At 47.2% G+C, this 18,619-nt stretch overlaps 1 protein-coding gene across 1 annotated transcript in view; it reads right to left on the bottom strand.

The window, feature by feature from the left end:
* Positions 1 to 655: 655 nt before the first annotated feature.
* Positions 656 to 18,619, bottom strand: part of notch2 (notch receptor 2) — a 38,953-nt gene continuing 20,989 nt past the window's right edge. Inside the window, exons 17-34 of the mRNA XM_039736060.1 lie at positions 14,662 to 14,814; positions 14,353 to 14,581; positions 14,037 to 14,238; positions 13,800 to 13,953; positions 13,535 to 13,719; positions 13,321 to 13,453; positions 12,996 to 13,241; positions 12,800 to 12,909; positions 12,219 to 12,721; positions 11,151 to 11,486; positions 10,597 to 10,739; positions 7,902 to 8,109; positions 7,726 to 7,819; positions 7,480 to 7,648; positions 6,051 to 6,355; positions 5,750 to 5,897; positions 5,503 to 5,600; positions 656 to 2,900 (exon numbers count right to left, since the gene is read on the bottom strand). Coding sequence (XP_039591994.1) covers positions 1,728 to 2,900; positions 5,503 to 5,600; positions 5,750 to 5,897; positions 6,051 to 6,355; positions 7,480 to 7,648; positions 7,726 to 7,819; positions 7,902 to 8,109; positions 10,597 to 10,739; positions 11,151 to 11,486; positions 12,219 to 12,721; positions 12,800 to 12,909; positions 12,996 to 13,241; positions 13,321 to 13,453; positions 13,535 to 13,719; positions 13,800 to 13,953; positions 14,037 to 14,238; positions 14,353 to 14,581; positions 14,662 to 14,814 — 4,589 coding nt within the window. The 3' untranslated portion in view covers positions 656 to 1,727. The remainder of the gene's footprint in view (positions 2,901 to 5,502; positions 5,601 to 5,749; positions 5,898 to 6,050; positions 6,356 to 7,479; positions 7,649 to 7,725; positions 7,820 to 7,901; positions 8,110 to 10,596; positions 10,740 to 11,150; positions 11,487 to 12,218; positions 12,722 to 12,799; positions 12,910 to 12,995; positions 13,242 to 13,320; positions 13,454 to 13,534; positions 13,720 to 13,799; positions 13,954 to 14,036; positions 14,239 to 14,352; positions 14,582 to 14,661; positions 14,815 to 18,619) is intronic.

Here is an 18,619-nt window from a genome sequence, read left to right as displayed (position 1 = left end):
CGAGCAGAACATTGCCAGCTTCTTCTGAAGAGTTCACTTATTGAGAACATGGCCGCTCATCCCTAATCTCTACCCTTAACCTCTCAAGTGGAGGCGTGAATTCTCATCCCGAGATCTCAGTCGTTACTCTTTACATTTCTGGGCCACTTCTCTCACTACTCGGAGCTCTTCAATGTGTAGCACCCGCCAGGATGACGCCATGGCAGCCATTTTGCCTATGCCAAGGGTGTGCCTCCTCCATCATTAAGTAATTGAATACCCCAGGTGGGGTGGCACAGTGGCGCAGTGGGTAGATCCTTAAGGGTTCACCTCCCGGGTTCTCCCTGTGTTTCCTCCCACAGTCCAAAGACATGCAGGTTAGGCAATTTGTCCCTAGTGTGTGCTTGGTGTGCCCTGTCTGGTGCCCTGTGCTGGCTGGGATTGGCTCCAGCAGACCCACCCCATGACCGGACCCCCACAAACATCTAGTCGGGTTTGCTGGTATCAGGAGATGTCAGTTTCACCACGTTGAGCTTGAACTTGCCACGTTGCTCCTCTGTGTGTTTTGGGCCCACCACTCGTCCAGCAGGGGGTGTCACACCTGTGCCTGCTTGGACCCCCACAGCACAAGGGAAGCCACCGTCAGCACCACAATAAATGAGAGACACGCAGGCTCCTTATGAAAAGATTTTATTTCAAGGTAAACATTGCAGGTTCCTTCTGATAAACTTCATAGGAGAGGGTAAGCACATGGCAGCGACTACGCCCGTGGACGGCGGGCATGCAATGCCCAGCACAGACGTGTCTCTGCAAGCAGGTGGTCGATACACAAAAGGCAGCAAGGAGACCAACTGTGACGCTGAATGACCCCGCGAAGTAATACAAAAAAAAAAAAAAATTACAAATATAGAAAGTGGTTATTAAAAAAGTGGCACTTGGATAAAAAGGCTCATTTCATAAAAAGGCACTTGATAATACATTTACAATAAAGGAAATATATATATATATATATATATATAATTATGAAAATATAATGTCGTAAACAGCAACAATGTACAAAACAAGGCGCACAAACACTGTAGCCAATGGCCCGGCTTAACACTGTGATTCGTCACCTCTGAGCCAATGAGAAGCGGTAAAGCCGACCACCTCGACCCAATCGTACCGACAGACAGACCGACAGGCAGGCAGGCAGGACAGCCAAAGATTTATCGTACCATATCCACAGCTGGCCCGCCTGCTTTGTCGATCATCGTACCGACATCCACGGCACAGCCGCCATCTACACGACAGAAAAGGACAGGAAACCCGGGTGGTTACAGTGCCAGGTCCACGGGTGGGCAGCCACATGACTACTGCAGCAGGCAGGGTAGCTGGGCCATCGTGGTACTGTACCAACATCCATGGCATTGCAGCCAGACAGCTACCAAAGGTGGCGCAAGAGATGGTGGGGCAATTACTGCGCCAATGCACCAGGCACGAGAGGGCCAAGTAACATTGGAAGACAAAACTCGTTTAATTGCAAAAGTTCCCTAGAATGCCACCTGAATAACACAGGCTTGTGACAATTTAAAATACTTCAGTTTTCTTCCAGTCCCAAGGCACAAATTCTTCGCTGGCAGGACTGGCATTGGCACGTGTGGCACAAACAAATCCTTCAGAAGGTCAACAGGCAGACCAGTTAAGACTTTGAAAAGCTGTGCTTCACAGAAGCTCCTGGAAAAAAAAAATTCTTCATTCTGAGATCTTCATGCAAAAACCTGCATGCCATTCCTCTGCTGCTCAGGAATGTGCAGGACGCCAGGCTGGCGCTGCCCCAGAGGTGTGGGGCTCGTCGTGGGGACATCCGACCAGTCAGAGGTGGAGTGAGGGGAGGAGCTGGACCACTGGTCAGGCGATTCTGGGGATGGGGTCAGGTAGGGGTGCTCGCTGGTGGCGGGCTTGTTCTGATTAGGGGAGCCATCAGAGGTAGACACGTAGCTGTGCTGAGACGGAGGGGTTGGGTACTTGTCTACCGAGCTCTGGAAGCTCTGCTGGGGCACCAAGCTGCCAGGGTGGCTCATCTCCGTGCTCTGATACATGCCAAGGGCACAGTGGCCCTCCGCGGATTGCTGTACGAGCCGTCGCTGTGCCTGCGGCTGGCTGCTGGTGCTGGGCATCATCTGAAAGGTGACGATGGGGGGTAGCGGTTCCCTGGCGACGCTCATATTGACGGGAGTCGCCATGCTGCCCTGCTGGAGCATACTGGGATGCTGATGCAGGACACCAAACATAGGGCCGAAAGTGGACTTGGGTCTGCCCATCCACTCGGGCGAGCACCGTGGCAAAGACGGAGTCAAGGCCCCACCTTGGGAGAGCATGTGGCTGACAGGGGGTAGGATTGTGCCCGTACCCTGGGCATACACCAGGGGCACAGCATGCAAGGGGGTGGTAGGAGAGGTTAGCAGAGGTGGCGAAGTGCTGTCTGAGAAGTAGGCATGTGGGGACTCGAGGGAGTCTACCGGGGAAAGGGTGACAGAGCTCTCTGACAGGCGGCCCTTCTTCTCTCCTGGGCATTTCTTGCGGCGCCGCCCTTTGGCATCTTTGGTCAAGCTCTGGATGTTGCCAGGCCCTTTGGGGTTATTTCTTCTAGGCTTCTTGCCCTGAGAGGCCTGGTGCATGGAGACAAAGGAGCCATTGGGACCACACACGATGGGAGACAAGGTGGAGCCCATGCCATGGCCTCCAGTGCCGTGAGGGCTCTGCACCAGGTTATACTCGTCCAACAGCTGCACGATGTCATGGTGCATGCGCTCCTGGGCAATGTCCCGTGGCAGCCGGTCCATGTGGTCTGTGATGTCACGATTGGCAAAGTGATCCAGCAGAGTCTGGGCAGCTTCATAACTGCCCTCCCGAGCGGCCAGGAACAGAGGGGTCTCCTCCTGGACAAGAAACAACGAGAACAAAAAAATGTTACATGCACAGTTGTGAGGGAGCTTGGCGCACATGCAGAGTTTTTACATTTCTTTTCAAAAGTGCCCCATAAAAAGGGTTGTAACGGGACAGTCAAAGAGACCAAAAGTGAGTAAGCAGGAGACAAACTGAATATAGAAGTGGTAAGCCACTTCATTCTTAATACACGTCAGGGGGCATCGGCAACATTCAGGTCACGGCAGTCGGGTTACTAAAACAGCCACGAAGTGCAGACTTTCATCCTGAAGACCTTAAAGCCCCTACTCCATCATAGGTAACCCCTCTGACAGTGGAATATGGCTGGCATACTCCTCTAGGCCTGGAACCCAGGTTAGGTTAGACGTTAGGGTAGGGGACTGCCAGCCTAGCTGGCACACACAGGTTCACTAGCCCAAGAATAAATAAATTAAAACTTAATTCTAACCATTGCCCCAAGAATATTATTTTCCTAAAGTTCATTTTTCATTTAGTCCCATCGGAAATTAGGGTTTGTAATATTGCTATCCATTCTGTTTCCTTCTTAATTCTCAGGGTTTTAGTCCAATATGCGTCATGTTCAATAGGAAACATAACTGGACTATGATCCTGTTGTGCAAAATGTGTATATAGGGTGGTCTGTCTTTCCTGATTTTTTAGGTTAGGTTAGGTTAGGGGCAGGAGTGGCACATTCCGACTCACCGGTGGAATTCCATTCTGTTCCAAACTGGTATTTCCACTAACTGGAGGGTCGCCCCAATTATCTGACAAGCTCACTAATTAACAGGAGCCAACCCTCCTCAGTGGCACAACTTAAAGGGTAACTTCGGTATTCTCCAAATACAGCACGTAACCAGCTGGCATGCGAAATTGGGTTCTAAAGTTACGTAACCTGATGGGTCCAATTTCTGGAAAACAGAAGTCGAAAAAACGGAAGGCAGAGGTCCATTTTTCATCTGTCATTTTAAAAGAAGACCAATGCGCCACCACCTCAGCGCTCATCTCCATCCGCCATGACCTTTCACCTCGGAGGCGTGTGCTTGGCGTCGTGTCGACTGAACTCCGTATTTACGCGAGAACTCCACGCACGAAAGGCTCAAGCCAGCAGACATTCGAACAGAAAGCGGGCAGCAGGACTACGGGGTACGGTGACACAAGCATACGCTGGAAACACAGGAGGCAGGTTACGATATAAAACGCTGGGAGCGGCTGAGGATTTTAAAACTTCACGCAAGCCGCTTAACTTTAAAACACAATCTTGTGTGACAAATGCATACATACCACGTTTGTGAAGAAATAACTTCAACCTGAAAAATCCCAAACTGATTCTGGAACACTTTGAACTGCTTTGAACTTTTTCTGATTTAAGTCTGCAGGCACACTTGCTGTTGTGTGTCTGTGTGTTTCATGGCAGGAACGCAAAGCCCAACATACCACAAACGTGAGGGAGAAACCTCTGAAACAATACAAACGTCAAGAGTCTACTGAAGCAGAGCGAGCGCACATTAAATAGAAAAAATAAGCATACTGGCAACGCAAGATTAACAAATTAAGAAGGAATTGTCAAGGAAACCGTGCAGCCATTTTGAAGCTTTCGCTTTACTGTCACTAAAATTGGTTTTAGAAAATGAAAGGACAACGATGGCACAGCCGGCCACGTAACAGGAAGGAGGTTTACCAGTCAATGTGTCACTTCCACATTTTGAGAAAAGGGCCAATTGGTGACTAATTAAGAAAGCGGCTAAAACAAAAACCAGCAGCTGCTGCGGCCCCCGGGGATCCGAGTCTGACACTCCTAGCTTGCATATATCATTTAATCCAAAGTGACATGTGACAAAAGTGAATATAATCAAGTAAACTTAGTGTGGGGGACAATTTGAAACAAGTACACTGCAAGTGATGAAATACAAGCGAGCTAATAAGTGAAGATCAGAAATGAGGTGACACACAAACAGACAGAATAATCAGGTGGTCCTCGAGTGTAATCACGAGACGATGTCAGGGTAACAGGACACAAACCGAAGCCTTACAGCACACTTATAATAATAATAACAACAATGGGGCGACATTCGGAAGACGCTGTGAAGAAGTTTAGCTTTGACTGAAGCACAGAAACCTTCAGAAGAGCTTAGACAGCCATGAAGGCAGACTGAAGGAGTTCAATCTTATTAGACAACACAAACAGCAGCAACGTAAGGAGGAGGCGCCTGCGCTGCCACAGCCACCACATGACGAGCCACCGCAGGATCCCAAATTAGGGACGGGTGACATCTCAACATCACGCTCGTTCAAACACACAGTAGGAACGTTCAAATTGGGAATTTGCATGGAGGTGATTAGTGTTCTTAATTATTAAATCAAACCGTCCCATAGTGGCACTGATGGCCACTGTTTCAAAGTGTACCTCACACACACACACACACACACACACACACACACACACACACACACACACACTAGAGAAGAGTTCCTCATTCACACAAAACAACTCAGCATCTTGAGGACCTTGACTTTCTTTTGGATTTGTTAGCTAATCACACATTTTTCTGTGCTCTTGCACTTTTGAGGCCAGCCAGTTTTATTCTGGTACGTCACCTTGTTGTCCTGCATGTCACGGTTAGCGCCATTCTTCAGCAGAGCCACAGTTGCCTCCACGTTGTTGACAGCAGCTGCCCAGTGCAGAGCTGACTTGCCTACAGAAGAGAAGTCGAGAAGTAAACTCGATTGCAGTCTACTTTGTGCCAAACCGGAGAAACACATTTTCATAACGTGTCCGTATATATAAAAATAAATCTACACATGCGCACAAATACAACGATAGGAAGACAAGGACACTACTGACCGTGGTCATCCACTGCATTAACATCTGCATGGCAGCCGATGAGCTCCTCCACCAAGCCCTCCACAGCGAGGCGCGCGGCGAGGATCAAGGGAGTGGTGCCGTCATTCATGCGTGCGTCCAGGTCGGTGGCCCGATTCCGGGTGAGGATCTGCAATGCAAGCAGTTTATTCAGCACAGAGGGTTGGCTTAGTGGGAAGTGGCTACATCACTAGGAATATTTCCAGAGAACGTCTTGCAATTAAAGGATGGCTAGACAGCTTCTACAACACTGAGACTACTGAGGGAAGGGATGCTGTCCCACCTGAAAGACTCCCTGGGCATCAGCTGCCACTGCTGAGTGGAGCGCGGTGCGCCCCATATTGTCCTGCGCATTCACGTCAGCACCAGCATCAATCAGGCGCTTGGCAGCGTCAGCTCTGGCGTAGCGCGCTGCAAGGTGTAATGCCGTCTCGCCGGTGCGATCAGTCTGTGCCATTAGGGTAGCTCCCTGGTTGATCAAGTCTATGATGACGTTGCTAGATGCATCTTCACTGTCTTCTTCCTCATCGGTGATGGCTTGAGAACCACCTTGCCTCAGAGAAGCCAGCATGAGGGGCGTGAATCCATCTGCAAAAAGAAAGTAAAGCAGTCAAGTCAAGTTTAGTGCCAGTTCTACTCAGTACAATCAAAGTCTTCCTAGAATTTCACCTCAGAACAGTTGACAAGTGTGTGATAAAAATGAATTACATACACACAGCACGCAGCATACATACGTACACAATTCTATGCAATACAGGGATACCCGAGTTAATGAAGCATTTTAGTTTATCATCAGGTAGAATAGGGCGGAGGGCACCGCGAGGACCGTACTATGTGCTGTCTCAGTCCTTAGCTGTCCCATATCACTGCTGTCATGTGGTTCAAAGACAAAGAGCACAACTCTGAAGCTGAAGACGACTCCAAACGGCTTTCCCATCTCCAGAGTCAAAGAAGCCAAACCGCCTGGGTGAACATCAGGAATCCTGAGCGCTAGACACATTCACGCCGGCAGCTGCACATCTCACTTGGACTCAAAGGGAAGAGCGTCGGCCTCACTTTCCTCTACTCTGAGAGCGGACTTTGGCCTGACGGCTGAAGAGGTCAGCATGTACTTTACAAGCACAGCATTTCATCTTATTATTACTCTAGCTTACTATTAGTGTGAATGGTTTGAGAATTTACTGAACATACGGTGCCTGTCATGAATGTTAGCATATTATTATTTTATTTATATCTTCCGTTTGTAAAATTGAACTCAAGTAACCTAGCCATTCTGTTACTTGTTATATTTCTAAATCTGCTCAATATACAGCATGTAGTAAATGTCTAGTTTTCTTTGGCATCGTTTATTAAAAGGAGAGACAGGACAGGGGCCACGTACAGCTTCACCTAAAGCAGCAGAAATACAACACATGACTTTATTTTTCCACTCAATGCTCTCTTTGGTTCCATGGCCGCCGGTATTTTTCCTAATCCACTGCAATGTACAAAACAAGAAAGGCTGACAAAGAAAACAGTCGAAGACAGACGTGACACGGACTATACGATCGTGTTGGGGTGCCTGTAAAGTAAACGTGACAGGAGTCGTGTGCTGATAGGTTCCGGACACGTTGGGTGTATAAAGTGTTACTCATGACCCTCAAGAAAACGGAGTTTGACGCAAACCCTACAAAACACTGAAGGCAGAGCCTGCAAACAGCTGTGAATCTCACCTGGTCCTCTGACATTGACGTCCACACAGGTCACTTCTTTCTCTGCCCGAGGTGGTGTTGGGGCCAAGGATGGTGTAACTGGAATATCAGCGGCCTCCAAATGTTGTTGTGTCCACTGGCGCCTGTCCACTGCTGCCTCAGTCTCGGAGAGCAAGGCCTGGCCTTCAGTCTGCCGACAATTCAACACATCATCAAGATGGCTTCAAAACACCTTAGCAGTTTGCCTCACCCACCTCACGGTCCTACCTTTAACTTGCCAGGATCAGATGTCTCATCCATCCAGCGGGTGCTTGAGCTGCCATCTACAGTGCTCAGGTTACAGGGGACTTTAGCAATGTTTCTAAAAGAGAAAAAGAAAAGAAGATGGCATGAGAGCTTGGTACCAACTGAAGAGCCATGAAACACAATGGAAAGCAACGTACTTCAATCCAAAGTCATCCTGGCCAACGGGATCTCTCCGCTTCCGGTCTTTCTTTGGTAGGAATCCCTCTGGAAACCACAGCGCTCCATGCTTACGCTTCCTCTTAGCTACAATGACTCCCAGTGCAAGAATCACCAGTATAATGAGCAGAGCGACCGCCAAGAGGTACAAGAAATGCGTCTTCGGGTTAAAGATGCCACTGTGATCACCTGGCAAAATCACAAAAAGAATTCATTGTGGCCAAAAGCAAATGACAGCAGTACAAAGACAACCAGAGTGTGTCTCCTGTCCACATGCCAAGTGCATCTGATCTGTCCTCGTCATCTGTATCTCCTCTTTTAAAATAGTTACGGTCAACTCTGCTGCCTCGCCAGTTCCCCCTCGTCTGTGCATCTAAAATCTCTAATAAGTAACGCAAGACGTGAGGCCGTGCTCTCTGCCCCAAGCTGACATGCCAGTGAACCTCAACTGCCACCCAAGATGACTGTTTTTACAAAACTAAAAAGAGAATTGTTCTGCGGAGGACCCGAGTTATGAGCCCAAACTAAGCTTAGCTGCTCCTTCCTGACAAGAAGGCCGCTGATCAAAGTAACATTTAAAAACCCAGGAAACGAAAGACAAATGAAAAATTGTGGTCAAAAAAACAAGTGAGGGGCAGAAAAGTGGAAAAACAAAAATAAGAACAAGTAACCCGAATTAAAGGGTAAAACAGAATCGAAGGTCAAAATCAAACAAAGGTCGTAACCAGCAGCCAAAATCCGAACACTGGGGCTTCCACTGAAATAAAACTATTACTATGAAGATCAAACGCCTTTGCATTGATTCCTGCCATATTTAAATTATAATTTACAGGATCGTGATCATAACAGTTTCACAACAACATCACAATAAACAAAGAAAACTAAGATGTTAATGAAAATCAACTTTTATGTCAAGACAAAGCATGAAAATAATGTCAGAAATGTCATCATTAAATACCCCAAAATCCAACATTAATACTACACTTGCTCATTTCCTCCACAACTGTGACCCTGACCCTAATTCTTAAACTGAAGTCGCTCTGCTCTAATGGCCCCCTGGGAATTTAAAGAGCGAGATGACACACCATCATCCTGACCATGCCTTACGAGTCTGTTACGGCCAATGAGGTCAGGCCTGAGCGGCCATAAACTCTGTTACATTTGGTGTATCTTCAACTCTAGGACGCTCATTCTAAACACCTCGCCTTTTCTGAACATCAAGATCAGATCTGACTACAAGACCGTTTAATAAAGCACTAAAAGTAAATAAACACTTTCATCCGTTAACAGCAGCAATACCTTTACATGCTCGCCTCCTAAAACAAATCATCAGCCTCTGACATCTTGCTGGAGAGATTTCTACCTATTCCTCTTTACAAAGCCCTGCCAAGTCTGACAGTAGATTTAAAGAACGTGCTGCATGGACAGCCAGCTCTCAACAGTTCAGTTGGTTTAGCCCAGTGCTATGGCTCAGACATTCCAGGACACAGAGTAGCCCGTCCATAATCGATACGTTTCATCTTTTTCTTTGATCAAGGCCTATCGTTCTTCTAGAAACCTTGTGGTGAGGTTGTGGGTTTGTATAAAGGCAGGTTTAAATTCAAAATGATGGGGGCAAATACATTTTCACATAGACAGCAGAGGTGTTGGACACATTTATTACTAAACTGCATCATGTAGCCATTTAGAATTGGTGGGCTACGTTTCCTCTAGTTCCCTTTATCTAGTACTACATTTGCTATCCATTGTGATAAATACAGAAAAACAGAGGACATCAGAAAGGGGCAAATACTTTTTCACAGCACTAATCTGCACACCAAGGCTCTGAATATATAATTGGCAGTTACCTCAAGCACTCCAGAGTAAATCCTACTAGCACTAACATGTCTAATCTCCTAATTGTTTCATATCACTGCCCTCCTCTCTTGAGCAGAAGTGCCTGGCATGCTGCTTTGTGTTTGTGGGAGACAGGCAGACTTCCGCATAACCCAACATCCACAAAGGGGTTCAAAAACTGCTTTATCAGTTGTAATGGACGGCCGGGACGCCTTCTTAAAGGAAGGACCCGTGGAAGGAGCTTGCATGGGATAACAAAGGGCAGTCCCCCCGGCTGGCAGTGGTGCCACAGGTTAGGAGTGTGGGAGCTCAACCCTGCTGGCTCCTGTAGCACACGGGGAATGGCTGAGCCCTCCTCTGCAGGGCTGGTGCAGCTCCCAGAAGGAGATCACGGGACACCTGGGGCACTTCTGGGTGCTCTGTAAATGGTGCCACCTCACTCCATTCGAAGAGCACAAAGCTTGAGGGATGAGACGGAGAGAAGACAAAGTGCTGCACTGCACGCTATGTTAAGATGCGCTTTATTGTATTATTTGACGATAGGGAAGTGTTTTCCACGAGAACGAAACGTGTGTGTTGCTGTGCTTGTGCCGGGTGTCGTGGAGCTGGTGCACGTCTCAAAAACGTGCGCCGTGTAAACCATGAGGGCTCACAAATCTGCCTTCTGAATGTGGCAGAAAAGACTACGTTTAAAAAACAGAACTGATGACACGGCCTCTGCCACCTCCTGCTGATGTGGAGAAAGGGCAGGCCAGTTAGAATGTCAGAAGACTGCGAGCATCGGACCCAACAATGGTGGCAAAACATTAACACAAGTCAAAGTCTGAGGCAGTTGCTTACTTGACACTTTAAGCACTGGGTATGGAAGTCTGTCGATGATGGCCTGGGAGGCCACAAACACAGCAGCATCATCAGTGGTGGAGAAGCAGTCCTTGGAGCTCTGGAGACATTGGCGATTATCAATCTGTAAGTGAACGGTGGAGCTGAGGAGAGCAACAGAAAAGGAAGGCCATGAGTGTGGGGCAACATACCAGCTTAGAGTCCAATCTTGGAAATACAAAGTTCAAATTAGCTGGGCAATGAGGGAGACTGGACGAGCAGGGAATACCACGATAAAGTCGCCTCAAGTCACTCCACCGCCCGGCTACTACAAACTAAACAGATACATAGTCAAGCAATGCCAGCGCGGCAGCAGGCTTACAGAAGAATGAAAGGAGCAGAAGGAGCTGCAATTCACCAGAATGCTGGCCTTTAGGATCCATGCCATACAAATGCAAAGTCTGCTTGGCTTTAGCAACAATTGCACTTCCACGGCAGGGAGTTTAACAGCTTTGTTGTTTCGAGGTGATGCCCTTTGGTGCCACCAACCCGTACTCGCCTCCGCTCATTCTTACCCGATAACCTCCTTGTTCAACTCACGGCTTCTCCTCGCCGTGTTGCTCGCATGGCCACCATCCTGCCGATAATACGGAAAAATCATGGCCTTCCCAGTGGAATCTTTCTTGACACGCAAATTGGTGTGCAACAGAGTACCCAGGGTTCGTAAAAACTGGGTCAGGTCCTTCTCAAGCTCGCTAGGTTGCAGTAACACCACAATGATCAATGTGCCCTCAGCCAGGTGCTCCGGTGTGTCAACTGCACAGTCCAGGCCATCCCAGCCACAGGCCTCTGTGTTGCAGCCCTGATCGCACACGCTATTAGCGAAGTGGTCAGCACAGTAACGGTCGTACCTACAGGACATTCAAAAAGAAGCAATTAGCACAGCAGACACCAGACCACCTCCTGACCAGTCAGCCCCAACGCTAAAGGGCCTAGCCCTAAAGTCAGCAAAGCAAATAGTGTGTGCCAGTGACTGTAATGCCCATGGCACCTGCAATGCCAGAAACCAGAGGGGATGTAAGATGAAACTGGCTGGCAATGGTTTACCGACAAAAGAGCGATAGACATATGCGCCCTGACAAAATCGCGAGAGAGGCCAAGAGAGTGGGACGCCCTTGCTGCAATTCTTCCTACATTTGCAGAGCGTGATCTTAAGGATTATCTGCGCGCCGTGCTGATGGCATGCCGCGTCTCATAATATTGACTTCTAAAATAAACATTATTATATACTGTATACTTTAAACTAGTAATTCATATTTAATTAAACATTCGCGATTTTGTCAGGGTGATTTTGTCGGCACGATTTTGACGGCGCGTTTTAATCGCCGCTATTTTGTCGCCGCGCAAATGTCGGGTCACACTGGCAATTCCCCTTATGTGTGGAATTGCCAGCCAGTGCTCCACAAAGTGGTAACCTGTGTCCGATTTTATGGCTGCCTTGGCAGACCCACGTATCTACGATATCAGCGGGTGGAGTTCCCTCCTGTGCCGCCCTTCGTTTCTCTGGTATTCCTCATTGTGGAAATTCAGCATTTGCCCTTAAACCCTACCCATTGTCTCCATTCTGCCCAGGTGCTACTTACTTGCACACCTTCCCATTCTTCACACACTGGAAGTTGTCAAAAAGGCAGGGGGCCGTGTTGCACTGTTCGTCACAAACATTGTTGTTGAAGAGCTCCCAGCAGCGCAGGGCCAGTGAACAGTTCTGCCAAGGGTCCTTCCAGTGAAGTGAGCAATCGCCACCATCCCACTGGCACTCCCAGATGTTGCAGTTTTTGTCACACCAGCTGTCCCCTGCTTTGTTACTGCACTCTGAAAAAGGGCAGGTCTGGTGTGCCTCACAATTCTGCCCTTCGAAGTCCGCCGGGCACCTGCACTTATAGTATGGCTCATATGAAACAGGAAAGCAAGTGGCCCCGTTCAAGCATGGCTGTCTGCTGCAGGCACTGATTTCACAGGAGGCACCCTCAAAGCCCCGGGAGCACATGCACTTTGCACCAGACTTGGTCACCACACAGTAGCCATTGTTCTGACAGCGGAGGTGGCAGGAGATGTTGCTGTCGGCACAGGTGTTCCCAAAGAATCCCTGGCAAAAAAAGAAGAAGCGCTGTGAGTCCTGCCCTATGTATGTGTTCCCCATACAGTAAGCCCCTGTGCCACTTACCGGTGGGCACCTGCAGCTGTAGCCTGGTGGGCTGCTAATTGTTTTGCACTGGCCACCATTGTGGCAGCGGTTTACAGAGCACGGTTCTTCTCTTGATTCACAGTGACGACCTGCCAAGAAGGACATTTAAGTTTTGATATGGTACTTGGCAGCGTCCGGAGAAGATGGGTGGTAGCGCTGGCAGTAATGACCTCACCTGTATAGCCGTCTCGACAATGACACTTGTAGTCATTGTCTAACTGCACGCAGTCCTGGCTGCCACTGGGATCACAAGGGTTAGATAAGCACTCATTCACATCCCCCTCACAGTGGTCACCAGCAAAGCCTGGCGAGCAGGCACAGGTGTAACCTCCGATGCCATCGACACACCGGCCACCATTCAAGCAGCGAGGGCCAGAGACATCTGGTGCACAGTCATCAATGTTCTCCTCACACAAAACCCCTGTAAGACATGAAGCACACCCCATAAATCCACTTTCAACAATAACAATGCCCATTCCCGCCCCTTCAAAGAGGCTCACCTCGTGTTCCAGTTGGGCAAGAGCACATGAAGTGGTCCAGCTGATCAAAGCATGTGCCACCATTTTTGCAGGGCTGGGACTGGCACTCATTAATCTCAAATTCACAGTTGACTCCCTGGAAGCCAGGCAAACACTGCAAGAGGAAAGATGCCAGTGAGCAAGCCGTGCCCAATGGGGCATATTCTATGAGCGCTTAACTGGACTGTGTACTTACCTCACATACATAGCTGGCATGGTAGTCCCTGCAGCGAGCATTGTTCTGGCAGGGGTTAGAAGCACACTCGTCTATCTCCACCTCGCAGTAGCTGCCAGTGTACCCAATGTGGCAATGGCATCTGTGGCTGTTTCCCACATTGCTGCAAGTCCCATGCAGATTGCACACACTCTCCACACTGATCCCTGCTCTCAACAAAACAGAAGAGCAAGATTAGTCTGCGGAGGCCAACAATCAACTCCGCTCACCACAGACAGATACTCACCTTTCTTTAATGCCACTTCCTGACACGACACCATGGGCACATCACAGTAGGTGCCTACCCAGCCACTGGGGCAATCGCACCGTATAAAGGTACCCTTTTGCACACATCTCCCACCATTCTTGCATAAAGACGAGCTACACAGGTTTACCAAGGTCTGCACAAAAAAGAAGAAACTGAGCAACTGAATTTTGTCGACCATGACCAGCAAGACTGCCACAAGGCAAAAGCGCTACTCACCTGGCAGTTGCTGCCCGTGTAACCTGCCAGACAGTTGCAATGATAGGTTCCCAATCTGTCAATGCAGGTAGCCCCATTTTTGCAGGGCTGGGATTCACACTCATTGATCTCATTCTGACAGACAGAGCCAAAGAATCCAGCCGGGCAGAGGCAGTGGAATGAGTTGATGCCATCCACACAAGTTCCACTATTGAGACAAGAGCTGACAGGAAACAGCATGTTAGAACATTTTTCGAGGAGGAATGGCATCTTGCCGGCACTGTCCAAGACAAACGCTGCTTTCATCCGATATGACCATAGCGTCTCGGCCCCTTACCTCTCAGTGCACTCGTCCACCTCATTCTCACACTGGATGCCACTGAATCCAGCTGCACACTTGCATGCGTAGCTGTTGACATAGTCGCTACATGTGCCTCCATTCTGACATGGATGACTCTCACATTCATCAACTTCCAGCTGACACTGGTCACCACTGAAACCCGGCAGACACGAACACATGAAGTGACCAATCCCATCCCTGCAAGAACCGCCATTCTGGCATGGGTCTGGAAACACATAATCGCATTAAGTAGTAAGACCAGCGCGCTTTCAGTGGCACAGGGCATGACACTGCAATTCAACTTACTTGGAGAGCAGTCGTCAATGTTGACTTGGCAGTTGTTCCCTGTATAACCAGAGCGGCACTGGCATTTGTAAGACCCTTGAGTGTTGTAACACTGGGCTCCGTTCAGACAGGGTTTAGAATTACACTCATCCGCGTCTAGAGAGCATCGGGAACCTGCATGGAGAACAAAAGACAACACTTTCAGGGAATGGCTGACCCAGACAAAGACAGGTAGCATGTACAACATACAAGGCAAGGCGCTGTGCGTCCATGTAATCAGCGCATCCACAATGTGTCTGTGCAGTGCCCACCTACATATGAAGGGAGTGTTTCCTGGGGTCCGATTCATAAAACTTGGCCAGAAAAGTGCGTACGTAGCTTTCTGTGCAAAAGTGGGGATTTATAAAAGACAACCTGATGGGGGAACTTGCATGTATTCGTAGCAGCTCTGAGCCATCTGGGCACAACATTTCAGAGAAAATGGGAAATGACGTCATCCTTGATTAAGTGAGGAAATGCAGACCAGCTAAATGACCTGCCTGGGTCAACGCGCGATTCATTTATCTTGAGGCAAAGCAGCTTTGTCAGACATGATGGTACTCTATGTGGTGGCTGGCTTGTTGGTAAGGTAACCTACCGAACCCTTAGTTGTTCAGATGGCCTATGCTATTCATTTTAACGACAATCACACTGTTACATGTGCCAGGTTATAGCGGGTACCTGTTCAGATGCTGGCACCTTACGACTTGCCAGACCCCTAGAGCTCCGAGAAGAGGTGCTACAATGCCACACACGCTCTGGCGCTCATAGCTTTGATGTACAGCATAGGACTTGATGCGTCAGATGGGAGGCTGCCTGCTCTACCAGCCAGTGAAGTTCTGCAGCTTCAGAATGGCAAATATAAGAGGCCGATTAGCACAATCCATGTGTGTTTGTTTGAGGGTGGCAACCAGGCAGGTTTGGGGTGCGTTCACAGACACACATTTACAAGATGATTGTGATTTATAAAGGGTAAGTTGATTAGAAATGTTTGTGCTCCAGATTTAAAAAAAAAATCAGATTTTTTTTTTCGTCGCACGCATCTTCCCGTTTCTTGGCATATGCATATTTTCAAGTTGGAATCCATGCAAAGTTTTACAAATGAGACCCCAGGACAGCTAAAATCGTCACTTTAGGACTGCAGGAATTTTGCTGGGAAGGCCACAGCAGACTACTTTAGTTTTACTCAAATGAATTATGATGGACTTGAACTTTGCAGCTTAACACACAGATGTTCTATAAAGAACATTATGGTGAAATATTGTTTTGAGTCAATGATTTTTGGTTATTTTCATGTTTATGTTATCCAAGTGTACAGCTCACAATATAATGACCCTTAATAAAGAACCTTAAACTGTCTGTCTGGTTGTTATGGCTTTGTCATTCCAACAGATGGCACATCACAAACACATAGTAATAAAATGCTTTGAATTTATCATTCCAACAGATGGCACATCACAAATATTTGTAGTAATGCATTTTATTATCACCGATATGTGTGATGTACCATCTGTAGGATAATAAAATGGAGGTTGTGGTGTTCAAAAGCTCAGAACCTTTCCCTGTCCCTGATGTTGCTCTTGGACCCCTTGCCATGTACCATAAAGATTCATTTAGGAACCCACGCGTAATTACTGACCGCTCAGTCAAATTCAACAGATACATTTTGTGGTTAAAAGCAGCTTTTTCCAGCTGAGACTTTCAGGTAAGGTAAAGCTTTTCTTTCTTTCAGTAATCTTGAAAAGGCCATCCATGTTTTTCTACCATCTCATTTGGACTGCAGTAGTTGATCAGGCCTTGTTACGATGCTTACAACTGGTCCTGAACGCTGCTGCTCACTTATTGACCAGCTCGTGTAAGCGTGACCGTATTTCACCAATACTGACCTCGCTCCATTGGCTTCCGGTTCACTTCAGAACTGACTTAAAAATTCTACTACTTGTTTTTAAATGTCTGAATGGAACAGCCTCGCTTTGCCTCTCTGATCTTCTTCACTTGTATGTGCCAAGTAAAGCACTGCAGTGTATTAGCACGATGCTCTTAGTCGTGTCGCGGTTGAAGCAAAGGGGGGGATCAGGCTGTTGTGGTGGCTACTCTTATTCTTTGGAATGGCTTGCCTTATCGTATTAGGTCTTTCTCAACATGAGCCATTTTTAAGTCATCATTCAAGTCTTATCTCTTCTCGCTGGCATTTGACCCTGCAAGAGGTTGACATTATGCTGGCTCATGTACGTACATTCATGATTATAAATATATGGGTGTGGGTACTGAGAGTTTATCTTTGATGTAATGGTTTGTTATGTTTGCAGTTCTGTGGTGTGTGTGTATCTATACTAATAAAAGGCAAAGCCCTCACTGACTGACTCACTCGTCACTAATTCTCCAACTTCCCGTGTTGGTAGAAGGCTGAAATTTGGCAGGCTCATTCCTTACAGCTTACTTACAAAAGTTAAGCAGATTTCATTTTGAAATTCTACGCGTAACGTTCATAACTGGAACCTACCTATGTACATATATACGGCCATAGCCTGCAGCTCGGTCGCCGTGTGAGGTGGAGTTGCGTCTCTCATCGTCACGCCTCCCACGTAATTGGGTGCCTGCCCATATAAGGCCGTCCATCAGCAGCAATCCAATAGACACGCTGCCGCTAAATATTCGCGGGTGAAGGACTGTGTTTATGCAAACGAAGATGAGATGGTCAGGGATAGAATAGTGTTTGGCACAAACTTAGCGAAAGTGCGAGAGAAACATTTAAGTGTCGGGTCTGAGCCAACATTAAATAAAGCCGTGGACATCGCAAGATCGCACGAGATAGCACAAGCACAGCTGAGAACCTTCGATGCACGTACTCCGAGTGGCTCACGTGAACTGACTGTGAACGCAGTACGCAGAGAACAAGGAAGAGCTCCAAAGAGCACTGAACAAAAACCGAATTACACAATTGAGAAGGCAGCAAAAGAATATGAAGCAAGTGACGCATACAAGCATATTCATAAGTGCAGCTACTGCGGAAACAAAGCACACGGTGGAAAAAGTCAATGTCCAGCTAAAGGAAGACAGTGCAAAAAATGTGGTAAATTGAAGCACTTCACTAAAGTTTGCAGGACTGGGAAAGGTAAACCCGTGCATGCAGTGTGTGATGTCTCAGATAAAGAGGAAGACGAGCTGTTTATTGGCGCAGTAAGAAAGGAACAACCTCTGAATCTGAACAAGTCTTTGTAGACATATCAATAGGAAACCAAGGTGTAAAGCTTAAGTTTAAATTACGTTCATAGACACGCTGCCGCAAAATATTCTCAGGCAAATCCACAACTTAATACCGGGAATGCCTGTTAAACATCTTAGATTCACGAGTAGCGATTTGGGTAGTGAACACTTTGATGAATGAAACCTGTTATCTTTACAACGGTTGACAAACACGGAATATAACTTGAACACAACACATCCTCCAAATACGAACCTGATTGAAAGAAATAATGATAATCAAATCCTTCATGACAGCAACACTCATAGCAGTCACAAAACAATGACATTGACAATCATGTTACGTTATTTTTAAAATGTTTCCTTTTCTTTTTCATAACTTCTTTAACACACTACTTCTCCGCTGCGAAGCTCGGGTATTCTGCTAGTTCTTTAATAAAACAACTGAAAACTCGAACTTCAGCTGACATTCTGCCTCCTCTTTCAGTCTCGTCTTTGTCTCTGTCCAGATGCTCAGGATAATTGGTGTGTTTGTGATATCACAAATGGTGTCATTTGTTCAGGTTGTTGTTCTAGTATTTTATTGTCTTTTATTCTTTTTAATTCCTTTGTATCTCCTGTATTTATGTATTTAGTGTTCTATGCAGAAATATTTCTCTCCAATGTTACCTACAGTATACCCTGCTGTTTAAATAGGGCGCTATATAAATACATGTATTATTATTATTATTATTAT

The sequence above is a fragment of the Polypterus senegalus genome, chromosome 14 (genome assembly GCF_016835505.1).
Source record: "Polypterus senegalus isolate Bchr_013 chromosome 14, ASM1683550v1, whole genome shotgun sequence".
NCBI lineage: Eukaryota > Metazoa > Chordata > Cladistia > Polypteriformes > Polypteridae > Polypterus > Polypterus senegalus.
The sequence above is the reverse complement of the archived record's forward strand: the minus strand, read 5'-3'. Positions and strand labels throughout refer to the sequence as shown.